The sequence below is a fragment of the Parasteatoda tepidariorum genome, chromosome 8, assembly GCF_043381705.1.
Source record: "Parasteatoda tepidariorum isolate YZ-2023 chromosome 8, CAS_Ptep_4.0, whole genome shotgun sequence".
Taxonomy (NCBI): domain Eukaryota; kingdom Metazoa; phylum Arthropoda; class Arachnida; order Araneae; family Theridiidae; genus Parasteatoda; species Parasteatoda tepidariorum.
The window spans coordinates 78121624-78142849 of record NC_092211.1 but is presented as its reverse complement, the minus strand read 5'-3'; the positions used below and the strand labels follow the sequence as shown (position 1 = coordinate 78142849).

The 21226-nt window shown below is 29.1% G+C and overlaps 1 protein-coding gene across 1 annotated transcript; it reads right to left on the bottom strand.

The window, feature by feature from the left end:
• Nucleotides 1–28: 28 nt before the first annotated feature.
• LOC107438170 (uncharacterized) lies at nucleotides 29–18026 on the bottom strand. Its single transcript, XM_016050384.3, has 11 exons — nucleotides 17723–18026; nucleotides 15326–15417; nucleotides 12633–12732; nucleotides 9782–9909; nucleotides 6974–7189; nucleotides 6590–6777; nucleotides 5667–5823; nucleotides 4116–4177; nucleotides 3946–4027; nucleotides 3399–3480; nucleotides 29–2678 (listed from the first exon to the last, which is right to left on the bottom strand). Exons 1-11 carry the CDS (start codon nucleotides 17849–17851, stop codon nucleotides 411–413), a joined length of 3504 nt encoding a protein of 1167 aa, XP_015905870.2. The 5' UTR covers nucleotides 17852–18026; the 3' UTR covers nucleotides 29–410.
• Nucleotides 18027–21226: the final 3200 nt, after the last annotated feature.

The window sequence follows — 21226 nt, the reverse complement described above, 5'->3', positions numbered from 1 at the left end:
GACATTCATAATAAATACAAAATATACATTTTATAAAAAAACAAGACGACTTTATTTGTATAGAAATAGAAAATAACAGGCACTCATTTATAAACAATTTCAGAAACCATATTTAATTACATTCTCCGCTGGCTTAAAACAAAAAAAAACTATTATTCTACAAAATATAATAAAAATAACAGAATTTGTTTTTCACTAGAATGAAAGATTAAAAATTAAATTTATAATAAAAGATCTCACTAATGAAAGATATTTCGATTCATAGAAAAACATGCAGTCATTCATTCCATTTAATAGCCTTTTCAACATTTAGAAATAACAGATAAATGATCAGTATATAGTGTAACCCAAAACATGCAACTTGATAATCAACCACTATAATTTCACAAAATGTAAACAATTAACAATTTTTACTCGTTCACAACAACTTTCCTACGACAAGCAGGAGAACTCTCTGATCTAGAAACTCTCTTTGATAATTTATATGCATTCGTACCTGAAAAAGAGTTTCTCTTCCCTTTCTTCAGTTTTGGAGTCTCTTTCTTTAACTGCCAAGGACTCTTGGTACATCGTGTTGGAGAGATTGATTTCTTAAACTTCTTTGGAGAAACAATGTTGATTTCCTCAATTCTTGGTGTAGTATTTGTCACTTCTTTTAAAGCTTGCATTGCTTTTGGTGAAGGTGTATTGAGATCGGTCAAAATAAATTTTGGTGGGGGAGGTAGTGGGGACTTTTGAAACTTGATTCTGCTTTTCGCTGAGCTGCCTCTAGTTTCAGATCCCAGATTTCTAGAATTATAGACCTTCCTAGCAGAGTAACATTGTTGAGAGGGTGTTTGTAGCAAATTTGCATTCTCTGAGCCTTTCTTTTTACTGGAATTGGAGTGAACACTCTTTGCTTTATCATACAAATCAACTTTGGCTTGAACATGGCCAGTATTGTTTTTCAAAATCATGGCAATACTTTCTCTTTTGTTGAACACTTCGTCATGGGGAGGAGAAAGAATACTCAAAAAAGCATTACCACTCATCCATACTTCAGATTCTGGACTAACAGGTTTGTTTACAGGAGTTTTGAAACAACTGTCATTCATCCTTTGATTTCCATAACTTATATTCATGTTTTGCTCACTAGTATTGAGTGGGCTCTTAAGTTTTTCACAGTTTAATGATGTAGTAGAAAGATTAAGTGCATTTTTCTGCTTTTGGTTAACTTTAAGATCAAAAGTACTTTCACAAGTTGAAATCTTTGGCTTCATTTCATCACAAGAAAATGATTTCACACGCTTTGGATTTGAGCGTTTCTTCATAGGTGGAATTTTGCTTTCGGACTTACTAGACAATCTCTTACGTTTCTTCAGCAAAGGAGTTACATTATCAGCATCTTTTGTAATCAGAAAAACGCCTTGTTCTTTCTTCACTTTATTTGGTGTAAAATCGACCTTTTCAGCGTCTTTATTTGTTGTTTGACGAGTGATATTTCGTCTTCCCTTCATTCCATCTGGTGTAACATTTTGTTTTAAAATTGATACATTGTCTTCAGAACACATTCTTTCATTAGGATTAATCTGTGCAAAATTATCAGGAGAAAACAATGTAAAATTTTGAAATAAAGTGGTTAAAGACAAATCTAAACTTTGAAGAACAGGACTTTCAGCAATCCTGGTTTCATATTTTAACATTTCTTCTTGACTTGCTGAATCTAAAGTAGGAGAATTGAGCACAACATTAGAATCATTATAAATTCGATTAGAATGTAGTGATTGAAGACCATTATTTACAGAATTTGGTCGTCCTCTTATTAGAGAGCCATGCCTAGTTCTCCTTTTCATACACTTTTGATCAGCAATACTTCTTTTATTATGTGAGATTCTGGCAGATTTTGAGCTGACACTAGCACGGTCTCTCAATTTTGGTGTTAAATCATTGAAATGCTGTTTGTTTTTACTCTCAGATTCTTCAAGTTCAGAGCTATTTTTTGTAAAATTATTTCTATTGCATTTTGCAATGAAAGCTTCTTGCCTTTTCATTCCAAGATTTAGTATGGTTCTATCATAATTAAAGGCTCCATCGTTTTGAAAAGCATTTAAAATCATAGAAGAATCATTCTTAGATTTTTTTCTAATCTGATCTCTAGAGATTGAAGCATTCCGTTTCACAATCAGAGTGTTTGAAGGCAATAAACGTGGACTTCTTCTCTTTGGAATTGAAATATCTTCACAGCCTTTCTGTTTTATATCAATTTTGCTATCTCTTTTTGCTTCATTGTCCCTGATTCCCACTTTGTGGTTGTTTTGAGACATCATACCATGATGGGGAATATTTTGTTTTATGTCTGTGCTTGCTTCAGACAAGTGTTTCATAAGAGTAGAGTCTTTTGCACGGCTTGATGTCCTTTTTACTTTCTTATTTCCATCCGAGCCTGCATCTAAAACAGTTGCCTCCCCCAATTCTGAATTACTTAATGCCTGAGATCTTAAATTATGTCTCGACGTTTGACGTTGCTTTGCTGGAAGACATCCTTGAGATGATGATGCAAACAGAACTTGTTGCACAGAAAGTTCAGGTTTGTTTGAAGGTAACTGGCCATCAGAGACAGATTTCTTAATGCTTTTGGATTGTAAATCAACTTTAGAAGACGGGAATAGTTCATCTTTTGGCAATTCTAGATTCGTATTCTGAAAAGTGTATTAAAAAAAGTGTTAAATGATAGTGTCCTAACAATTGTATAAAATTCATCAAAAAATGAATTAAACAATTTATGATATTGACTTAAAAAACAAAAGACATCTATATGACAAATATTGACTATTATTTAAAAATATAATTTACTACAGTACGGTTCTAAAAGAAATTTAGAGTTGAGCAAACAAATTTGTGAATTTTCATTGTTTCACAAGACCTCCAAATCTTGACAAACATTTACAATAATATTGCAAGCTTGTCTAAATTCAGTTGCAATTAATATGAGGATGCAGTTGTTCAGAAATGTATAAACCAAAAGCTTTCTGCATGCAAATCAGATCAAAAATTTTTTGCAATATTATTGGCAAGCTAATAAGTCAAATTAAAAATAAAAACACTAACACTTAAAAATGAAAGCACTATCTAACACTATTTATGACATTAACAATACTTCAAAAATGAGTGGAGAATTTAAAAAAAGTTAAAGGATATTTTATAAATCAGTTTGATCTAAAGTAATAAAAAAATAATAAATGGCTTAGTGTAAGTAATCGTAAGAAGCTAATAATTACACGCTACACTTATTTATTTCCCCTCAAACATAGTATTATTTTGGGCTTTAAGAAAAATTGAAGTTGAAGTACATGAAAAATTGAAATATTCCCAATAAACTAGAATTTTATGAATTTCACCAATAAGAAAAGTTTACTTACTTTTTGTTTATTTTCTTTGGTACATGCAGGTGACTTCCTTTCTGGCTGTGAAAGTTCTTGTGATAATTTACAAGACTTAAATCTGCAAAATAAATAAATAATGTAATAAGGAAATATGCAGTTTCCTTTGTGAAAAGGCATCTAAATCCTATAATGAATTGAATTCAAAGTAAATAATGAAAGGGCTAAACTTTTAGAAAAGGTTTAGGTCAATTAAAAAACATGAGTGAGTTTTTCTTGTGAAGATTTAAAATGAAATGTAAATATAAGAAATAAATTATGATAAACCAAAAGAAAAAAGAACATTTAAATTAAAGGCACTTTTAACATTGAAAACTTAGTAATCACTTCATTTTCTAATAATACCTTGATAGAAGCAAATTTAATAATCATATCTAGACTACCTGACAGTCATGAAGCTAGAGATTATTGGAAAATCTAAATTGTTCATAATAATCAATATAATTCATTTTTCCTAATGAAATATATTTTAACAATTAAAAACTTTCGAGATTAATGTAAACAAATATTGAGTTATCTACAATACCTTTTTCTATCTTTTCGGCGAAGAAGGGCACCAATTGATTTGCGGCGCACATGACCACTAGCATTGTTATTTGGAGGCATGTCTAAAAAAGAAAATACACATATATACATTTTAAATATTTGTAATTTAAATAACTTATCAGACTTAATTTAGTTAAATAAATAGTATACCTTTTTCTTTGGGGGTTACATTTAAAGAAGGATTATCCAAATCATCCAAGGAGCGAGCTTGCCTATTTAAAAAGAATTTACAAATATTTTGAAATATATAAATATTAATAAAATTATTTTCATTTTTATCTTGCATATAAATGAACTAAAATAATATGGCTGCTCACAAATCACATTCATTTAGAGGAAATACTTGCAATAAATATATACTTTATTAATTTAGCTAAGTATAAGAAAGTTTGGAAGTGAAGGAGGTCAAAATCCTACATTGGTTGTAGTACCAAGAAGTGTAAAGGAATGCTGATCATCAGCTATATTTTTTATAAAAATATAAATCACTTAAGCTGCGTATAATCTATATACTAAAGAATATATGGGCCTGGTTGGTAGGGCATTGGGCCCAAGTCTAAGAGGTCATGAGTTTGATCCCTGTCAGCCAAAATCACCCCATGTACAAAATGGAGAATAGTGCACGCTAAATCTGTTGGGGTAACAAAGTCCTCCAAATTCTCATAACAAATTAATACCTCTGGGGGCACTGGAAATAAAAAAAAATGAAGAAATTAAAACAAATGTCTGTGATTTGATGGACAAGAGAAAAATGTCCAACTAAAAAATTTCAGTATCACCATTTATCTTCAGTACCACCTTTCAATTAGCAATAGGGCATACAGTAAAACCTCAATATCACGAACTCAAAAAACTAGACTAGAAATTTTGTGAAATTGAAAATCTGTGACAAACGAAATCGAGAACTTTCTTGAAGTTTGAATATTTTCATAAACTTTAACAAATAATGTAATAACATTTTAAAAATTGCTGTCGTTGTCGGCCATTAGAGCAAAAGAGGTGCGATTGTTCTTGTTTTACAGTGGCGCCATCTATGGCCAAGAATTCGATTTCTGCCACACCCATACTTCACACCAGTTTATAGGATGAACCCATTCATACAACCATTCGTTGATCCACAAATCATAATTTTGACCTGAACCAGAGAATGGTCGACCACCAATTCAGTACCCCCAGGGGTGTAATTTGTTATGGGAACAGGTAGGACTTTGTAACCCGAGAGATTCACTGTGCACCAGTCACCATTTACTACATGGGGAGTCTTCGGCCGGCTGGATTCGAACTCTTGTTTTCATAAACGTGAGTCCAGCGCCCTGCCAACCAGGGTATGCCGGCATGATTTAAAAGTTGAGTAACATGGAAGAATCAAAGATATTTATATTGCTTAGCTGTTTTTAAATACATGTTTAAAAGTTGTGTAGCATGCATTTAAAAACACTTAAACAATATAAATATCTTTGATTCTTCATTTAATGTTATGTTTTGCTGAAATTCTTCTATTTCATTATCTTTCTTTTATGTTGATTTAACAAATATCATTGATTTGATATTAACAAAGTGATAACTTGTGAAAATGATAATAACAAACTAAATACTATTAATAATTTAAGTTTTTCAGAAGTATACAATATCAATGTTATTAAGATTAACTCATAATTAGAACATTTTACATTGTTTTCACATGGAGTAAAAGGTGCTTACTTTTTATTTACAGCAGAAAGAGGCTGTATTTCAGATCCAGCTTTTCGTTTGGATAAGGATCTTGAGCGAGATGTTTTCAAATTGGGATCAGGTGTATTATTTTTTGCATTTGGAGTTCCATTTTGTCCAACTAGCTTTTTAAATCCGCTGAAGATATCTGGAGAAAAAAAAATGTATTTGTAGATTGGTTGAATTATTTTGTTTTTATTAATCAATAAATTATTTTGTTAACAATTACTGATAAATTAATTGTCAACAGTGCAATCTTTGTAAGTGCTAAATTTTTAGTCGCAGTGCAAAAATCTTCTATGAGCAACAAATACAGGTTTTAAATAATGTGAACTGATCCATTGAACTGCATGTTAAAAAAATATATATAAATGAAAATTAATTAAGTAAATCTTTCAAGTGTTATAATTGCAGCATAATCAAATACCAATAAGAGTATAAATTAGATTTGTAAAACTTTTCAATTCTAGAAGCAATATTTAGACATTTGGTTACTGATACAAATTTTTAAATTCAGAGCTTCTGATTCAGCTTTAAAAACTAGAAAAAATAAATGAGTTTTTGTTTGAAGTTTTCATTTATAATTTTTAGTCATATTAAAGAAAACTAAAGCATTGATTTATGCATACCTTATTTTACTAATATTTCAAGATGATCAATGAAAAAAAAGTGGTTATGTACTACTACAAAATTATTACTGATGGATAGGGTCAGTCACAGTTGACCATTTAGCCTTTCTTTAACTAAGAAATAAAATGAATCATTGACAAGCATTGCAAAAAAAATAATTTAAATTTATAAAACAAAATGAACATACACTAGTTTATGACAAAAAATTCTATGTTAAATTTACCTATTGTTAAACAAACAAATAAAATTTATAAATATAAAAAGCTTTAAAATAAAGATTTTACCCTGCACAGGTCCACTTTTGCCCTTTTTCTTTGATTTGTTTGTTGAATCTAATAATTCAGCTGAAGAATCTAGTTCAGATGAAGCATAAAATTTGTCCAATGAAACACCAAAGGGAATGTCTCCAATTTTATTACAGTTTTCAATTAAAAATTTCATTAAAGATGTGTGTTGTTTGACCAAATTATTCCTAGGAAGTACAAAAGAATATATATGTTAATTTAAAAACTCTTAATTAAAAAAAATCTAAGTTTATTAAGAAAACAAAAAGGCTTCTAAAATAAACAGCTATAAGAGAAATTTTATTTGATAGTTAAATATTTGCACCATTTCAATTTAACATCATGTCCTTACTTAAGATATTAATGCTCAGTTAATTTACTTACTTATTTTTTTCAGAGGGTTCCTGCATTGAAAAAACATTTGGTGCCATAATCACAGCCAAATTGTATGCATCCATTTTATTTTTGGCACTATCGACAGCAATGCCAAGCAAAAACTGCAAAAGATGTTTTAATGTATGAAGATGATCAGGCAGTAAAAGAAGACATGCCAAAAGGCAAGCAGTAACGCAGCTTTCTTCCTGTTCTAACTGCAAGCATCTGAAAATTGTAATACAAATGTAATAAATTATTGAAATCGAATATTGATAGACATAGGTGCATATATTTTTCCTAATTAATAGGCATATACAAATACAAATAAGTTTTTTTCTCCTTCTGTTTTTATTTTTTTCAGCTCCAAGAATTACAATCATTTCATTGATGAATAAATAAACTTCTGGCCAGTACATATTAAACCAGGGGTGTAGTGGATGTGGGGGGAACAGTATACACTCAGGGGTTTTTCTATAAAGCTCCATTTGTTTGTCAACTATGCCTTTTTTTAATTATTCATTGCAGGGGTGATTGTGAGCCCAACACAAAAATCCTGAAAATTTCTTGAGTGAAATCATTAATGACGCATTTCAAAAAAAAATGTCCTTATAAATTAAAGTTATGTTGATATTTTCAAAACATGAAATTCTAAAAAAATTATATGCAGCATAATTTAAATGAATAATTATTTATAAGTTTACTTTTATCTCTAATCACATTTATTATCATACCAGAATAAATATTTGCAAACGAGAGATACCAAGTATAAATTCTAATTCTAATATCTTTTGAATAAAATAAAATGTACAAGAATTTCTATACATAAATGTGATCAATGATTTCTTGAAATTTCTGGACCTTGGATTTCCGAAAACTTCCGGATCGCGATTAGAGAAAAATCTGAAAATCTGGATTTTTTTCTGGAGCACAATCATCTCTGTCATTGTGAAGTTTGTCTATTTATATAAATTTTTAATGCACTAGGAAATTTCTTTAGTCTTGATTTTTTTTAAAAAACTCATGACGTTGAAAGTAAAAATAAAAGAGAGAGAGAGGTTAGATATGTTAAACCTAAATCTTCACATTTATATTTTATTTTATAATCGTTGTTGAACAGACGACCCTCTTTTTGGGTTCACGACTACCAATGTTTAACTCCGTAGCCTTGTAATTTTGAACCCAATCCAGAAGACAAAGGAACTCCTGGATCAAGTATTGGGAGAAATTTGCCTTCAAGGAGGACTTTTTGATGGAACTAAACCGCATTTATGTTACATAGAGAGGAAAACCTTCTACGGTTAGCCTGACAAGGGGACTCCAACCCATGATCCATCTACCATTGAGGATATATTCCGTTAGCACTGTAGTCAGTGCAAGCTGGATGCAGAATTCTTATCAACCAGCCATAGCTGAGATTCGAACCCGGTTCACCTCACTGGAAGACAAAGCTCTGTCCCCTGAGCAACAACCGCTGCTGACATTTATGTAGAAATTTTTAGAAATATAAAGGCTTAATTCAAGAAAAGTAAAAACTATTTCCTATTTAAGCTGCTAGAATAAACAATAATCTAAAGCTTATTAACTAGTAATATTAATTCCATTTATTTCCTCTTATTTCTTACACAGTCTGTATTCCTAGGTTAAAAATGTTTTTTTTAAAAGTACAACTGGATATGTATCAATCAAGAAGTCTTTAATTTTGTTACGATAAACATAATAGCTAGATGCTATGATGATATGACTATAGTCATATCATCATCATAATAATCTCATGATATGATGATATCATGAAATTATAACTTACTAAATGTTTTTAATTTTTGTGGAAAATACAACTTTTAATAAAGAAACAAAAATAAATGCGAAGCACTGGATGGTGGGGAGGGGGGCACAGCCTCCTGGGTAAAGCCTCACATAAGAGTAAATTAAGTAATAAATGTTAATCTTAACTTTACACTTATATGAATATGATACATGTAATATGAATGTACTTGATGCTTCCTAAAATAATTTAGTAAAGATGTAATAACTTTATAAATTTTTACAATAAAAAAAGTGGTAATAATTTTATAAATGTTATCTGTTTTTAATTAAATATTTAGTTTAAAGAAATCATGATTCTTTTTTTCAACGTGCTGCTTTTAACTGTTGAAATGCATTAAGTTTTATAGTTCAAATTAGATGCAAGATTTAGACAATAATCTATAAAACTTCATACATTTTCATTTAAATATTTGTAAGTTATAATGAAGAAAATCATATTTTAGAAAATATACCTACATATTGCAAATAATAAGCAAAATTATGTAATGAAAGTAAATGAATTTCAATCATTTACGATATGAGGTGATTATGTTATGCTTCTGAAAAGATTTTTCCAATGTCTTAAATAAATGTGTTCTTAAAAATATGATCAGAGTTACATGATCAGCATGTTCAGAGTTAAATTACAAATCATCAAGTATTTCTCCAGAAAGTAAATAAAATATAAGAAGCTTTTTAAAATAAAAAATGTACCATTACCTTGATGCCAGTACCTGTAAATGCATGAACACAAATTCAATTATTTTTAACAACCTGTTTTTAAATCTTGAAACTCATGAAGTTTCATTACAATCAAATTTAAAAGGTATGCAGTACTTAATATTTTAAACCTTTAAAGAATAAAGTTCTTTTTTTCACTTAATAAATTATATGCTTTCATAAAAACACACTACCTTAATTTTTTTTGGACAAATTTAAAATAATTGCATTTTTATTTTGAAAATTTAATAAAAAAAATATTTTTTAATGGCTCTACATTAAATTATTAAATACCTGATCAATAAATCCTGTACAAAAAGTGGAATTAATGGTTCAGGCAATTCTCTTAACCATTGCTTAAGAAGAGATGCAACATCATTTGGTTCACAGTCTTCCAAATCTCCACCTAACTCCAATATAACCTAAGTAACAGATTAAAATAATAAATAAGAAACTAGCATATGTAAGAAATTGCAAAGACATAAAATTATGAATCAGATTTTTTCAAACATATCTATAATCATTATAGAGTAAACTCTACCCCAGAAGCAGAAAGTGCTTAAAACTGTGACGTACGTCGCAGAACAAACAAAGTCCTTCAGAACAATTTGTATCTTGAATAAAATTCTCTATAGCTTTGACCACTTGCTGTTTTCCAGGAATGATGTTGCTTTAGAAGAGGAACATTTGATACCCTGCACAAATTTCAGCACATTTATCAGTAATCTTCCTTTATATTATAGTCATTTTATTAATAATTCATCATCGTCATTAACAAAATTTTGTACTTCAAAAGTGATTTGAAAAAGTAACAAATCAAGAATGTTTGCCTTGCTTTAAAAAACAATGTAGTGTATCTGTGTATAATCCTGTATTTTAATGCAAAGTTGACTTTTTTTAGCTGTGAAATGCTTGTAGAATATTTGTATAAATTAATAAGTCCTGTTGGAAAACATTTGAAAATATTCTGCTTATGGGGACTCTACTCTATAAATTGGCAATTTTTACTATACTACTACTCTACTGTTCTCCACAAATTGATAATTTTACAATTTTTCAATTTATAGAATAGTTCCTCTACTCTATTAATTCAAAAAATTGTAAATTCAATTGCTTACAGGTTTAACTACTTTTTTTTCTAACTAACTTCATTTTTTTTTTCACTTTACTGGTTAATCTATAACACCAACCTATGGGTCACAGGGTCATACGAGATGTACATATTGCCAATGAACTCCTATGAGTCCCTAAGAGGGATTTAATTTCATAACTTACCTAACCTTTAGTATTTTCTATTTTAGTATTATCTATTTTGACCCATATAAATAATTGAGTATCTATTGCCACTTCAAAAATGTATGCTTTTATTATTTTACATAATGAGGCATAAACAATATTAAATTCAAAATAATTTTTTTGGAGTTGCAGTTTTACAAAAAAAAATTGAAAGCTTTTACTCTATTCTAACAATCTATCTTGAAATCCATAACAAAATAAGTTGAATGCAAAAGTTAAAAAATTTTCAGATTTGTTTTATTTTTATAATAAAGAGTAAACCTACCATATAAATATAATGTAAAAAGTTTAATTATGTTAAATACATTTTAAAAGTCTCATAAAATAAACTTGAAAAAATATATTTGTGAAGAAAAACAAGACACTCATTATTTATTCAGGTTAAAATTAAAAGTTTAAATTAATCAACAAAAAAAATTATGAAAATAGAAAATAATCAAGACTGATCATTCATATTTAAAAGAATTCCACTCAACTTTAGAAATAATTTTGTCCGACTTTCCCAGAAAAAATGCTACCGGAATTCCAGACCACATTTCGTTATGCTCAACAATACTTCATTAGAAATATTATACTTTTTTGCCAATAAGCATTAAAACTTACTTTTTGATAGAAAATGTTCTTCTTGTCAAATATTCAATTTAATAAGAAACAGAATTTCACTAGTACAAGGTGTGACACATAGATTTAATACATTGAATATTATTTAGGATAGTATAAGCTATAGTCAGAAGCAATTAATTATGAGATGAAAGTAATTATAAATCATACCAATTATACATATAAATAACATAAAACAATATTTTGCCCATATATTGACAAAATTTAACTCAATATATTTGACCAATTACATTGCGCTATCAGTGCATGATAGTCATTATGTATATCTCGCTTGTAATTAAACATCAATATTAAAAAAAATAAAAAATTTACTTTTAAAAATAATTACGACAAACCAGGTGAATATTATTAAACTGCAAAAATAATTATACTCAAGAAAAATTTTAAACAAGAAATGTTAAACAAAATATTTTGCAGAGATCATTATTTTTATTTTAATAAATATAAGAAAATTTAAACATATGAGTAATATTATTGAACAGCAGATAGAGTATTATTTGAAATATTTAAAACAAGAAATTTTTAACAAAACATACTTTGTATAGAATATTATTCAACTTTTAATAAAAAAAATTTAAACATGTTGTTGCAGAATTTTTACAAAAATTATTAATAAATGTTAAGATAGATATTTACTTTAGACCTCATTGACTTAATCTTATTTCATGCAAACCTTTTTTTTTCTTTACCTCAATGTGTATATAAAAAAAGATTGTAAATTCAAATTTTTTTAGATTTGCAGCAGGATTTTTATAGGTTTTGGCTTTAAAAAATTACACAATTGTTTCTTATTTTTTTCCAAAATTTGATTCCTTAGCAACTTCAAATTTTCTTGCTTCTACAACAACTCTAAATAAAAAGTTGTCCACTTTTAACAACAAAAAATGCATCAGTTGCCTAAATGCATTGTTAAAATATAATATCATCAGCACTAACATATCAGCTTATTGATCTACCTTACTACAATAAATTAATAGAAAATTACATTCTCTCACTCAATATTAAAAATTCCAGTGAAAGGAAATACTGAGCATCTAAGACAAATATAATTTTATAGTCTCTGTTTTTTTACCTCAATATGTAATAAAAAAAAAACTACTTCTGATATAAAATGTCAGAGCATTTGCCTTTGATTTATTATTTGTCCAACTATTTTCGAAGTTCAGAAGACTTTCAACTCAATCAAACTAATGTAACAAGATTTTTGTTATGAAGTCTTTATACTTACTCGTAATTTCTTTTGCCTAGCAACATTTCCAGCTTTCCGAAAAAGTCCTATCTCTTTACCTGAATATTTTTGTAAATAAGCAGTTGACAAAGCAAGAAATCTAAAAAACAAGTAAAATGCTTCTTTATATAAATAGTTATAACAATATTTTTCATTTTCATACTTGAACTGAAAAGTCCAATTTTGCTATGTCAAAGAAAAATGATTAAAAAAACCATTTTAAAATAAAAGTCATAATGTCACTCATAATATTTTTACTAGTAAACAAAATAAGAAATCTAAGAAAGAAATAATAAATACTTTTGTCACACGAAGTTTTTTAAATATCTACATTGTTTGCTTTTTTTTTATTATTATTTAAAACGATAAACTAAAATAGCAAAGAAATTATTAAACTATAAACTTTATAATAACCATCATGGCATTTTTTTAACATGTATATTTTTTTATGCCAGCAGTAGACAAAGCAAGAAACTGAACAATAAATTAAATCAAAGTCAAATTAATGAAAAAACAAAAATTTTCAAACTAAAAATAACAACTCTAAGTTTAAATATTTTGCAAGCAGCCAGAAATTTTAGATAAAGCCAGAAATTTTAAAAATAAATTAAACATTTATGTCTACACTTCGATTTTTACAAATTTTATTTGACAAGGTAAATCATTTAACTTTAAGATTATTAGGAAAACTAACCAAAAATTTTCATAGTAAAATTAAATGTAAACTAGCTAAATGTATTTATAATTTTAATCTATATACATAATGTTATTAAAAAACTTTTGTTATAAATAATGTTTTTTATAATTTTTGATTGTTATTAAATTGCATTGCTAAGTTTTAATATCATTGGTTTTATTTGCAACTGAATATATTACTTTTCACGAAATTACTCTCTCTAAAATACTCTTACATAAAAAAAAAAATTCGATTAACAGCTTCATTATAGTAATTAACAACCAAAAAGCACTCCTCCGCTGAATGCTTAAAATCATGAAGTAAACACTACATAATGTGCTAAAGAATTATTCAGTTAAAAAAAATACCACATTCATGCAATTGGGTATAATATAGCCTACGTCACAGTTTGTGTTGTTCCTACTAAATTTAACCCATGAACGGCATTTTCTGCGAGCCTAACTTCAAGCCACAAATAAACAAACGAAGTGTTCGATCGTTTAAATAGCTGCTCGCCAGATTTTATTGCATTATAAAGAAAAGTTATTGAAACTAAATACAACTAAATAAACAACAACAACTAAAACAAATAACAACAACTACTAATAACAATAACTAAATAAACAACAACTAAATTCCATTCGTTTAGCATTGCGTCATATGTTGTTCCTACTAAATCGAAGTAGTTGTGTTTTTTTCATATTATACCCAATTGCATTATTTTTGACAATGTCATACTAGAAAAATGTATTTTTCTTTATCGTTGTATCCTCTTGAAATTCGCCACAAACATTGCTAAAAAAGATTAATAAAATATATTTCCTTTAGAAAAATTAAATATTTTAACTATTTCAAAAATTCATATTACATTTTTTCAAAAAACAAATATTTTTTAAGTGGACTTAATCATGATATATAGATTATAAAATATCTTTAAAAAATTAACAAAATGACAAAAATTTATTAGTCTAGTTCAAATAGTTTTATACTTTACAGTTGCTTAAAAATCATAAAACAGTAAAAAATATTTGAGTTTTTAAAGTTTCAAAAATATCTCAGAAACAAATGATTGAAAAAATCTAAAACCAGTTGTTTTTCACTTATAAATAAAATACACAAATATACAATGGGGTAAAAGTTAGACAGCACCACCTGGGTGCCATGGCATCTATGTCAGCTGAGGATCCTATATTTTTAGCCCTTTTAAACTTGAAAATCTGAATATTCTGTTTTTAATTAATTAATAAATATTTTTTAACATAAAATCCAATCAGAATAATCTTGAAATCTGTATTTCTTGTTATCTCGGATGGTATTATTGTTTGTACTGGGTTTCATCCTTCCAACTTTGGTTTTCAATTTTTTTTAAAAATTAAAAAAGATTGTTCAAATTATATAGCTATTTATTAGCAATTTGGAAAAAAAAAATTCAGCTGCAGATTATCTTGTAGTAGTACTTAACACACAGTATCTTATATTATCTTGTAGTACTTATGTAAAGGAAATAATTGATTAAATACCCACATTAAATGCTTCAATACAGAATACTAAGGTTACACAATTAAATGACTTAGAGTTAATCATCAATTTATCTCATATCATGGGTGAGCAAAGATGAAATAGAAAAGTACAGCAGTGACCAAATTATAGCCGATTCCTTTATAAAAGTTGTATAATCGCCATCTTTTACTCATTCAAACTAAAAAAATCAGAAAGCAAACATACTTTTTACACCTTACACTTAATTTATTTTTTGTATAATATTATATTATAACTGCGGTTATACAATTTTAAAAAAAAATTATGTTTTGCTATTTTTAATTATATAATATGCTGGCTCCCAAAAAAAAACTAGTCCTAATTCCTAGAAATTTTTAAGTTTTGTAGAAATCTACTAATACCTAATACATATACCTAAAATTTTGATCATTGGCTGATTACCCTAATGATTAATTTATGAAAATTTACCTGTACTTTATAAAATATATGCATTTATATTTCATATAAAATAAATTACTTTGGTATAAGAAATTCACCATCAGATACCCATTCTTGATCACATAAGTGTACACCAAATATTTTACATCTTGTATCTTGATCAGACTTCTCCTATAGAAACGTAAATATATATTATTATATGATTATTTGTAGCAGAAAAAAAGTCATTAGCAACTAATTTAAATGCAAAAATTGCTGAAGACCATTAATCTATATCAAACTGGACAAAAGAACTGCGAAAGTAAAACTTAATCTAAACGTAAATTAATAAAATTTAGAACTAAATCCTGATCAAAATAAGGACAGGTATTCCGTGTATGCTTTATAATGCATTAAATACACTAAAAATTGTAGAAGGGGTGCAAGAAACAAGTTTCGGATTATGGTAATTTTGCAGCTTAAAAAAAAGTGCTTCGACAAAACTATAATAAAGTTTTGAATACATAATAAAAATTATTTTTTGCTTTATTACTAACTAAGGGAAAAAATTAGAATAGTTGTAAGTTTCATATAATATTGTCGCTTTTTCTCAATTAGGTGCTTGATCAATCCTAATTAAGAACTTTAATTGTTTAAATATAACTATTAGATAGATTTAAAGTTCTTTGTTTTATTTATCAATATGATTATGAATATACATATTAATTGATGGATAAAGAGGTAGAGAATTCATATTTAAAATAAGGACCAGCTTTTAATTAAAAGAGTTCCAGAAATCCTGGGTGCTAAGAATTGAAGTGTAGAGAAAATTAGAATTCTAAAGTGAAATTTTTCTACTTCTTCATTCATAACTACTTATCAGGACTGGCAAATTTTAGGATTGTGTTAACTTTTAATGGTTCCATAGATAAAATTCTTTTGTCAAAAGTTCATAAAAAAACCTAAAAATGTGCACTTATGTATTGGTATAATTATTCATATTTTACATTAGACATTCCATGCTAAGCCTAAAGTTATTATATCTAATACTAGAAGTATACAAATTAGCACATCTTGAAAAGAAAATAGCTATAAAAAAATCATTTTTATTACATAAATAGACTTGAAATATAGACCACTGAAAATCTGTTGATAGCTCAGTATTAAAGAAAACATTCTAAATTTTTATGATAAAAGATTAGATATCTAAACAATAAGGTAATATGAAACTTAAATTATGGGAGGTGAAGATTGCTTCATGAGTCCCTTGCTGTATTTTACTACATTAAAATTAATACTGGTTTCTACTATTTTTTTCTAATAATTCTGCTTATAAATAAACCCAAAACTTCATAAAATTTAAAAAATAAAAAACTTGCAAATTATAACAATGAAATAAAATGTTTAATTTCCATAATATCAAAACTAAAATAATAATTGTTCCATGCAAAATTTCGGATGAATCTATTTTCAAAATTCCTTAAAAGAAGAAAAAAGTTTCCAAATAAGAAGATGAAAGTTCTAAAATAAAATAAAGAAATTAAATAATTTATCAAGATCAAGGGAAATAATATGAGTCAATTCTCCTTATATTTATTATAATTTCTACTTTTCTGAAATTATTAATACAGCATTATATTACATTATTAATACAAATACATTTTAGTAATATCACTTATTTAGTAATATACTTAGTATATATTTATACATTAATACAGATATTTTTTTAAATTAGTGTTTTTAATGTATTATAAAAAATTTCCTCCTAGGTTACATTTATCTTTGAATGTTTGTCATGTTTAAAAACTCAATTCAACTTTGTTAAAAATTACTACGAAACAAAACAGAATGAGCTGTATCACATTTGCATAAAATATTTTTATTTCATAAACAAAACATGAAAAGATGTAATATTTTCAAACATCACGTAATATATCATCTTCATAAAATAAGATTTTGAGACAGTTTTCTTATTGTTATTAGATACAGATAATACAACTAATAATTAATTACATAATACTCAATCTTCTTCTACAAGTAACTTAAATCCCTAAGTGCTATCAAATAGCTTAACTCATTATTGCATTTATTATATTAGATAAATTAATCTCCCAAATACTAAAAACATTTAATTTACTTCCTACTCCACATTCTAATGAGATAATTTTTGCGCTTTTTCGACGTTAACTGCAATTTTTTTGAAAAAGAGTCATAAATTATTTGCTAGTGACCTAGTTTTATCCAGTTAAAAATTGGGTAGATAATAGGGCTACAGATTGTACATCCCCAAAATTAAGCGTTAAGTATTAAAAACATACTTACGAACAAATATACAAATTGAACACTGGAACTAATTTGAGCTTTTCGCTAAAAAAGCTCAAATTAAAATAAAAAAAAATTATCTTGTATAGAGAGGTGACAAAAAGTCAGCCGTATTAAAATAGTAATGATGAAATATTTTAAAACCTTGTAATATTTCATGCAAAAATTTACTTACAAGCTTGGATATTTCTAATTTTTGGATAAATTTTTTATGTTTTGGCACTTTAACACCTAACACTTTAAGCTCAGCGAGCACCGTTAAAATTATATCATCTCTATTAGAATTATTTGATTTAGATGGCATTTTAAAAGTAAATTATAGACTACTTAGATGAAAATATAATAAACTAGATGACACTAAAATAAAAATACGCGACTAAAAGTTATTTCCTTAGCAGCTTTGTAAACTATCGATTCATGTTTTTGTTGATAAAAGTTTTAAACTTTCGCACTTTGTTGTCGTTAAATTCGAGCAAAATGATTGGCCAAAATAAACATTGCCATTTTTAGTAACTTTCATTTCAATTAGAGAAAAAAATATCTGGCAATAGCTCAAATAAATGAATGATAAGCATGAAAGTATACGTCACAGAATACGCTTTTTGACATTTCATCGAAAGAACCGTTCCTGTTGCATACAATTCAAGAATTACCGATCACCGTCGAGAAAAAAGATCCTGATAGGTGAGATTTTGACGACAGAATATATTTCGCCAATCAGATTCTCATTCTCCTACGACGGCGAGTGGGATGTATTAATCGCATAAGTGAAAATGACCATATGGGCGCCATATCTTTCTAAACACTAATATTGGTCTAAAGACATTTAATGAAAATTTTAAAAAATTATCTTACTCAGAACAAAATGTGCTATATCTGGAGTATATATAGCGCTATAATAAGAGTGAACACTTTGCAAATTTTCTATAATATTTTGCTTCTCATCAGTGATTTAAAATTTGCTTCATATTTGAAAAATGGCGTCATAAGAAAAAAACTTATATATACTTAAGATTATCCATAGAAAATTCTTTTTAAAGGATCTGATTTCATAATTTCGAAAAAAATTGAAAATAGAAAAGTTACAAATTTAATATTTCTTGCAATAAGATGTTATAGTTCATTTTTGAATTACTAATTAAACTTTATAATGCATTTCGTCGCAGAGTGTTGTCATCTTTCCATGCTTTGAAAAATAACACACTAAAAACAAAAGTTGGTTTTGGAATTAGAGTGAGAAGTGGAACACGTACTTAATCATAATATCAGAAAAATGCTATTTTCGTTTTATTATTAATTAATCCCTTGAGTCCCTTAGAGTTCAAAGTTGCTTAAAAGTAATTCTCAATAGAATACTCACGGTGGAACAAGTCGTAAGTGGCTATTCCCCGTGCGAGCTCTTATAACACCGAACTCTTATAAGTCGGTCCTATAGCACCTTAAAAGTTCTAACACCTGTCCTGCACCTCTTCGTGGTTCGGGGGGGAAACGTCTTTTGAAGGCTAACGCAGGCAGAGGGGACGACCGACGAAGACGCACAATGCAAATAATCCAGATTTGCGGAGATTGAAATGTCAGAGAGCGAAGAGGATGATTGGGAGACCACAGGTTTTGAGGACTCGTTTGAGGTTTGCCAGAGAGATTGGGCAGCTGAATCACAGATTTTACTAGAGGAAATGAATCGTCTGCTTAAAAAGTACCAGGGAAAGACGCTGAACGCTCTGGGGATCGCAGAGTTCGCACAGGTTGCAGTCGATTTTTCGCACACCGTTTCTAAGCTAAATACCCTGTTGTCCTTCACAGAGGGTCGTCAAGCATAAGCCGAAAGAGATTTAGATCTTGTGACGAAAAAGAATAACAACAAGAGCCCGAAAACTTACGCTGAAGCCATTAAAGTCGGCCGTGAGACTTGGCGATCGAAAAAATCCAAGAAGCACATCCTGTTGGTTGAATCAAAGGAAAAGGCACCTTCTGAGAAGGTCGAGCGAGTCTTAAAAGAGAATATTGATCCAGCTGAGACTGAACTCAGAGTCAAAGAGCTTAGAACCACCCGAACGGGCAAAGTGCTTGCTGAGCTCGACAGCAGGCAAGACCTAAGCATTTTAAAAGAACAGATAAGAAAAAAAGGCCTGAGAACAAAACTTAACTGTGAAGTGCCCGTTAGAAAAAAACCGGGAATCCTCATTTTTACTTTACCAGAGTTACTTAGCAAGGAGGGACTCGCCAAAAAACTCAGAGAGTGCAACGATAATTTTCATAAAGGAGGCTTTGAAGTCTCGTTTCCCATTAAAACCGAAGGAGGACATCATTGGGTAGTGACGCTTGAGCCAAAGAGCTTTCAGAAAGTCATGAGACGTGAAGGAGTGGCAATTGGATGGAAGCGCTACAGAATCAGCGAGTACATACGACCGCTCAGGTTTCACAAGTGCAATCGTCTTGGCCACATGGCCAGAGATTGCAGCCGGCCAGAGACGTGCTCCAATTGCGAGAGAACAGGTCAAAGAGCGAATTCCTGTCAAGGCAAAAGAAAATGCGTAAATTGCAGCGACGCCAACCAATGGTATGGCTCGAATTTGAAAACTGACCACAGCGCCACTAGCAAGAACTGTGTGTCGTACAAGCGAGCAGTAAAAGGAATACAGCGCAAAACCAAGCCAACAAACAGAAAACGTGACCTTGAACAAGAGTGACTCCAACCATCTAGAGAGACCTACAGCTCTTTGTGACCCGCCTAGCAAATCGGCATCGACCTTCGCCCTGTAATGCTTTGATTGTGCTCTAATGTTTTTTTGTTAATTGTATTTTTAATAAAAGTTTCTGGTTTTGGCAAGAGGCTCGCACGCCTCCTGGTTGGAGGGCGAGCAGCGCAGGGTGGCTGCGACACTGCTGTCGGTCCACCTGGTCCTATGGCCTACAGTCGGCTTGGCGCTTGCACCTCCGGGGTTTGGCGGGGGCTTCCGGCCTCCTCTGGTCGTCGACGAGATTATGTTGCTCTTTTGTCTTGCGTGACTCCTTCGGACTTCCCTCGCTTCAGCAAATTGCTTGGTCCCTCGTGTCGGTCGTGGTTGCCTTCGTGACTGTGAGACATCATATTTTGGCGTATGGGCATCACTTGCTCGGGTTGCGACACAAATTTCCTTATTATTAATTAATCTTTAAATCAAACGCAGCATCTACTAAAAATATTTTTAAAAAATCACACTGCAAGTGTGCATCCAATATGGAGGCAGATAAGAGAGTTTGAGTGAAAATCGGCCAAGCATGGTAAACTTTTTCACGATCTTTCTCCTTCGCAACCTCTATTTTAGACAATTTTGAAGCTATTGTTATAACTCTCTATCTAAAGTTTAAAATAGATAATCTACTTCAATATAGTTTAAAAATTTCCTCTCGTGAATATTTCAGAGCTAAATTAAATATATTTTTTTGCTATCACAAGCAATCTGTTTGATGAAAAAATTTTCTTGAACAATCATAATTCTTTTTCTCTCGTTAAAATTCAACTCAACTCGCTGTTTTTGTAATCAGGATTTTCAATAATCATTTTCTTCATTCATTATAAGTTTCAAATTCAAACTGAAATAATGAATTCCAGAACGACAACTTCCAAAAAAAGTGGTTTAACCTTTCCAGTTGCGAGAATAATTACTATGCTTCGTGTACGTGGTGTAGCCAATCG

Coding starts and splice junctions, on each gene's coding strand:
- LOC107438170 (XM_016050384.3), bottom strand. CDS start 17,851: ATGCCATCTAAATCAAATAATTCTAATAGAGATGATATAATTTTAACG. Junction 3,481..3,945: donor CGCCGAAAAGATAGAAAAAG/GTATTGTAGATA, acceptor TTTATTTTGCAG/ATTTAAGTCTTGTAAATTAT. Junction 2,679..3,398: donor CCAAAGAAAATAAACAAAAA/GTAAGTAAACTT, acceptor TACACTTTTCAG/AATACGAATCTAGAATTGCC.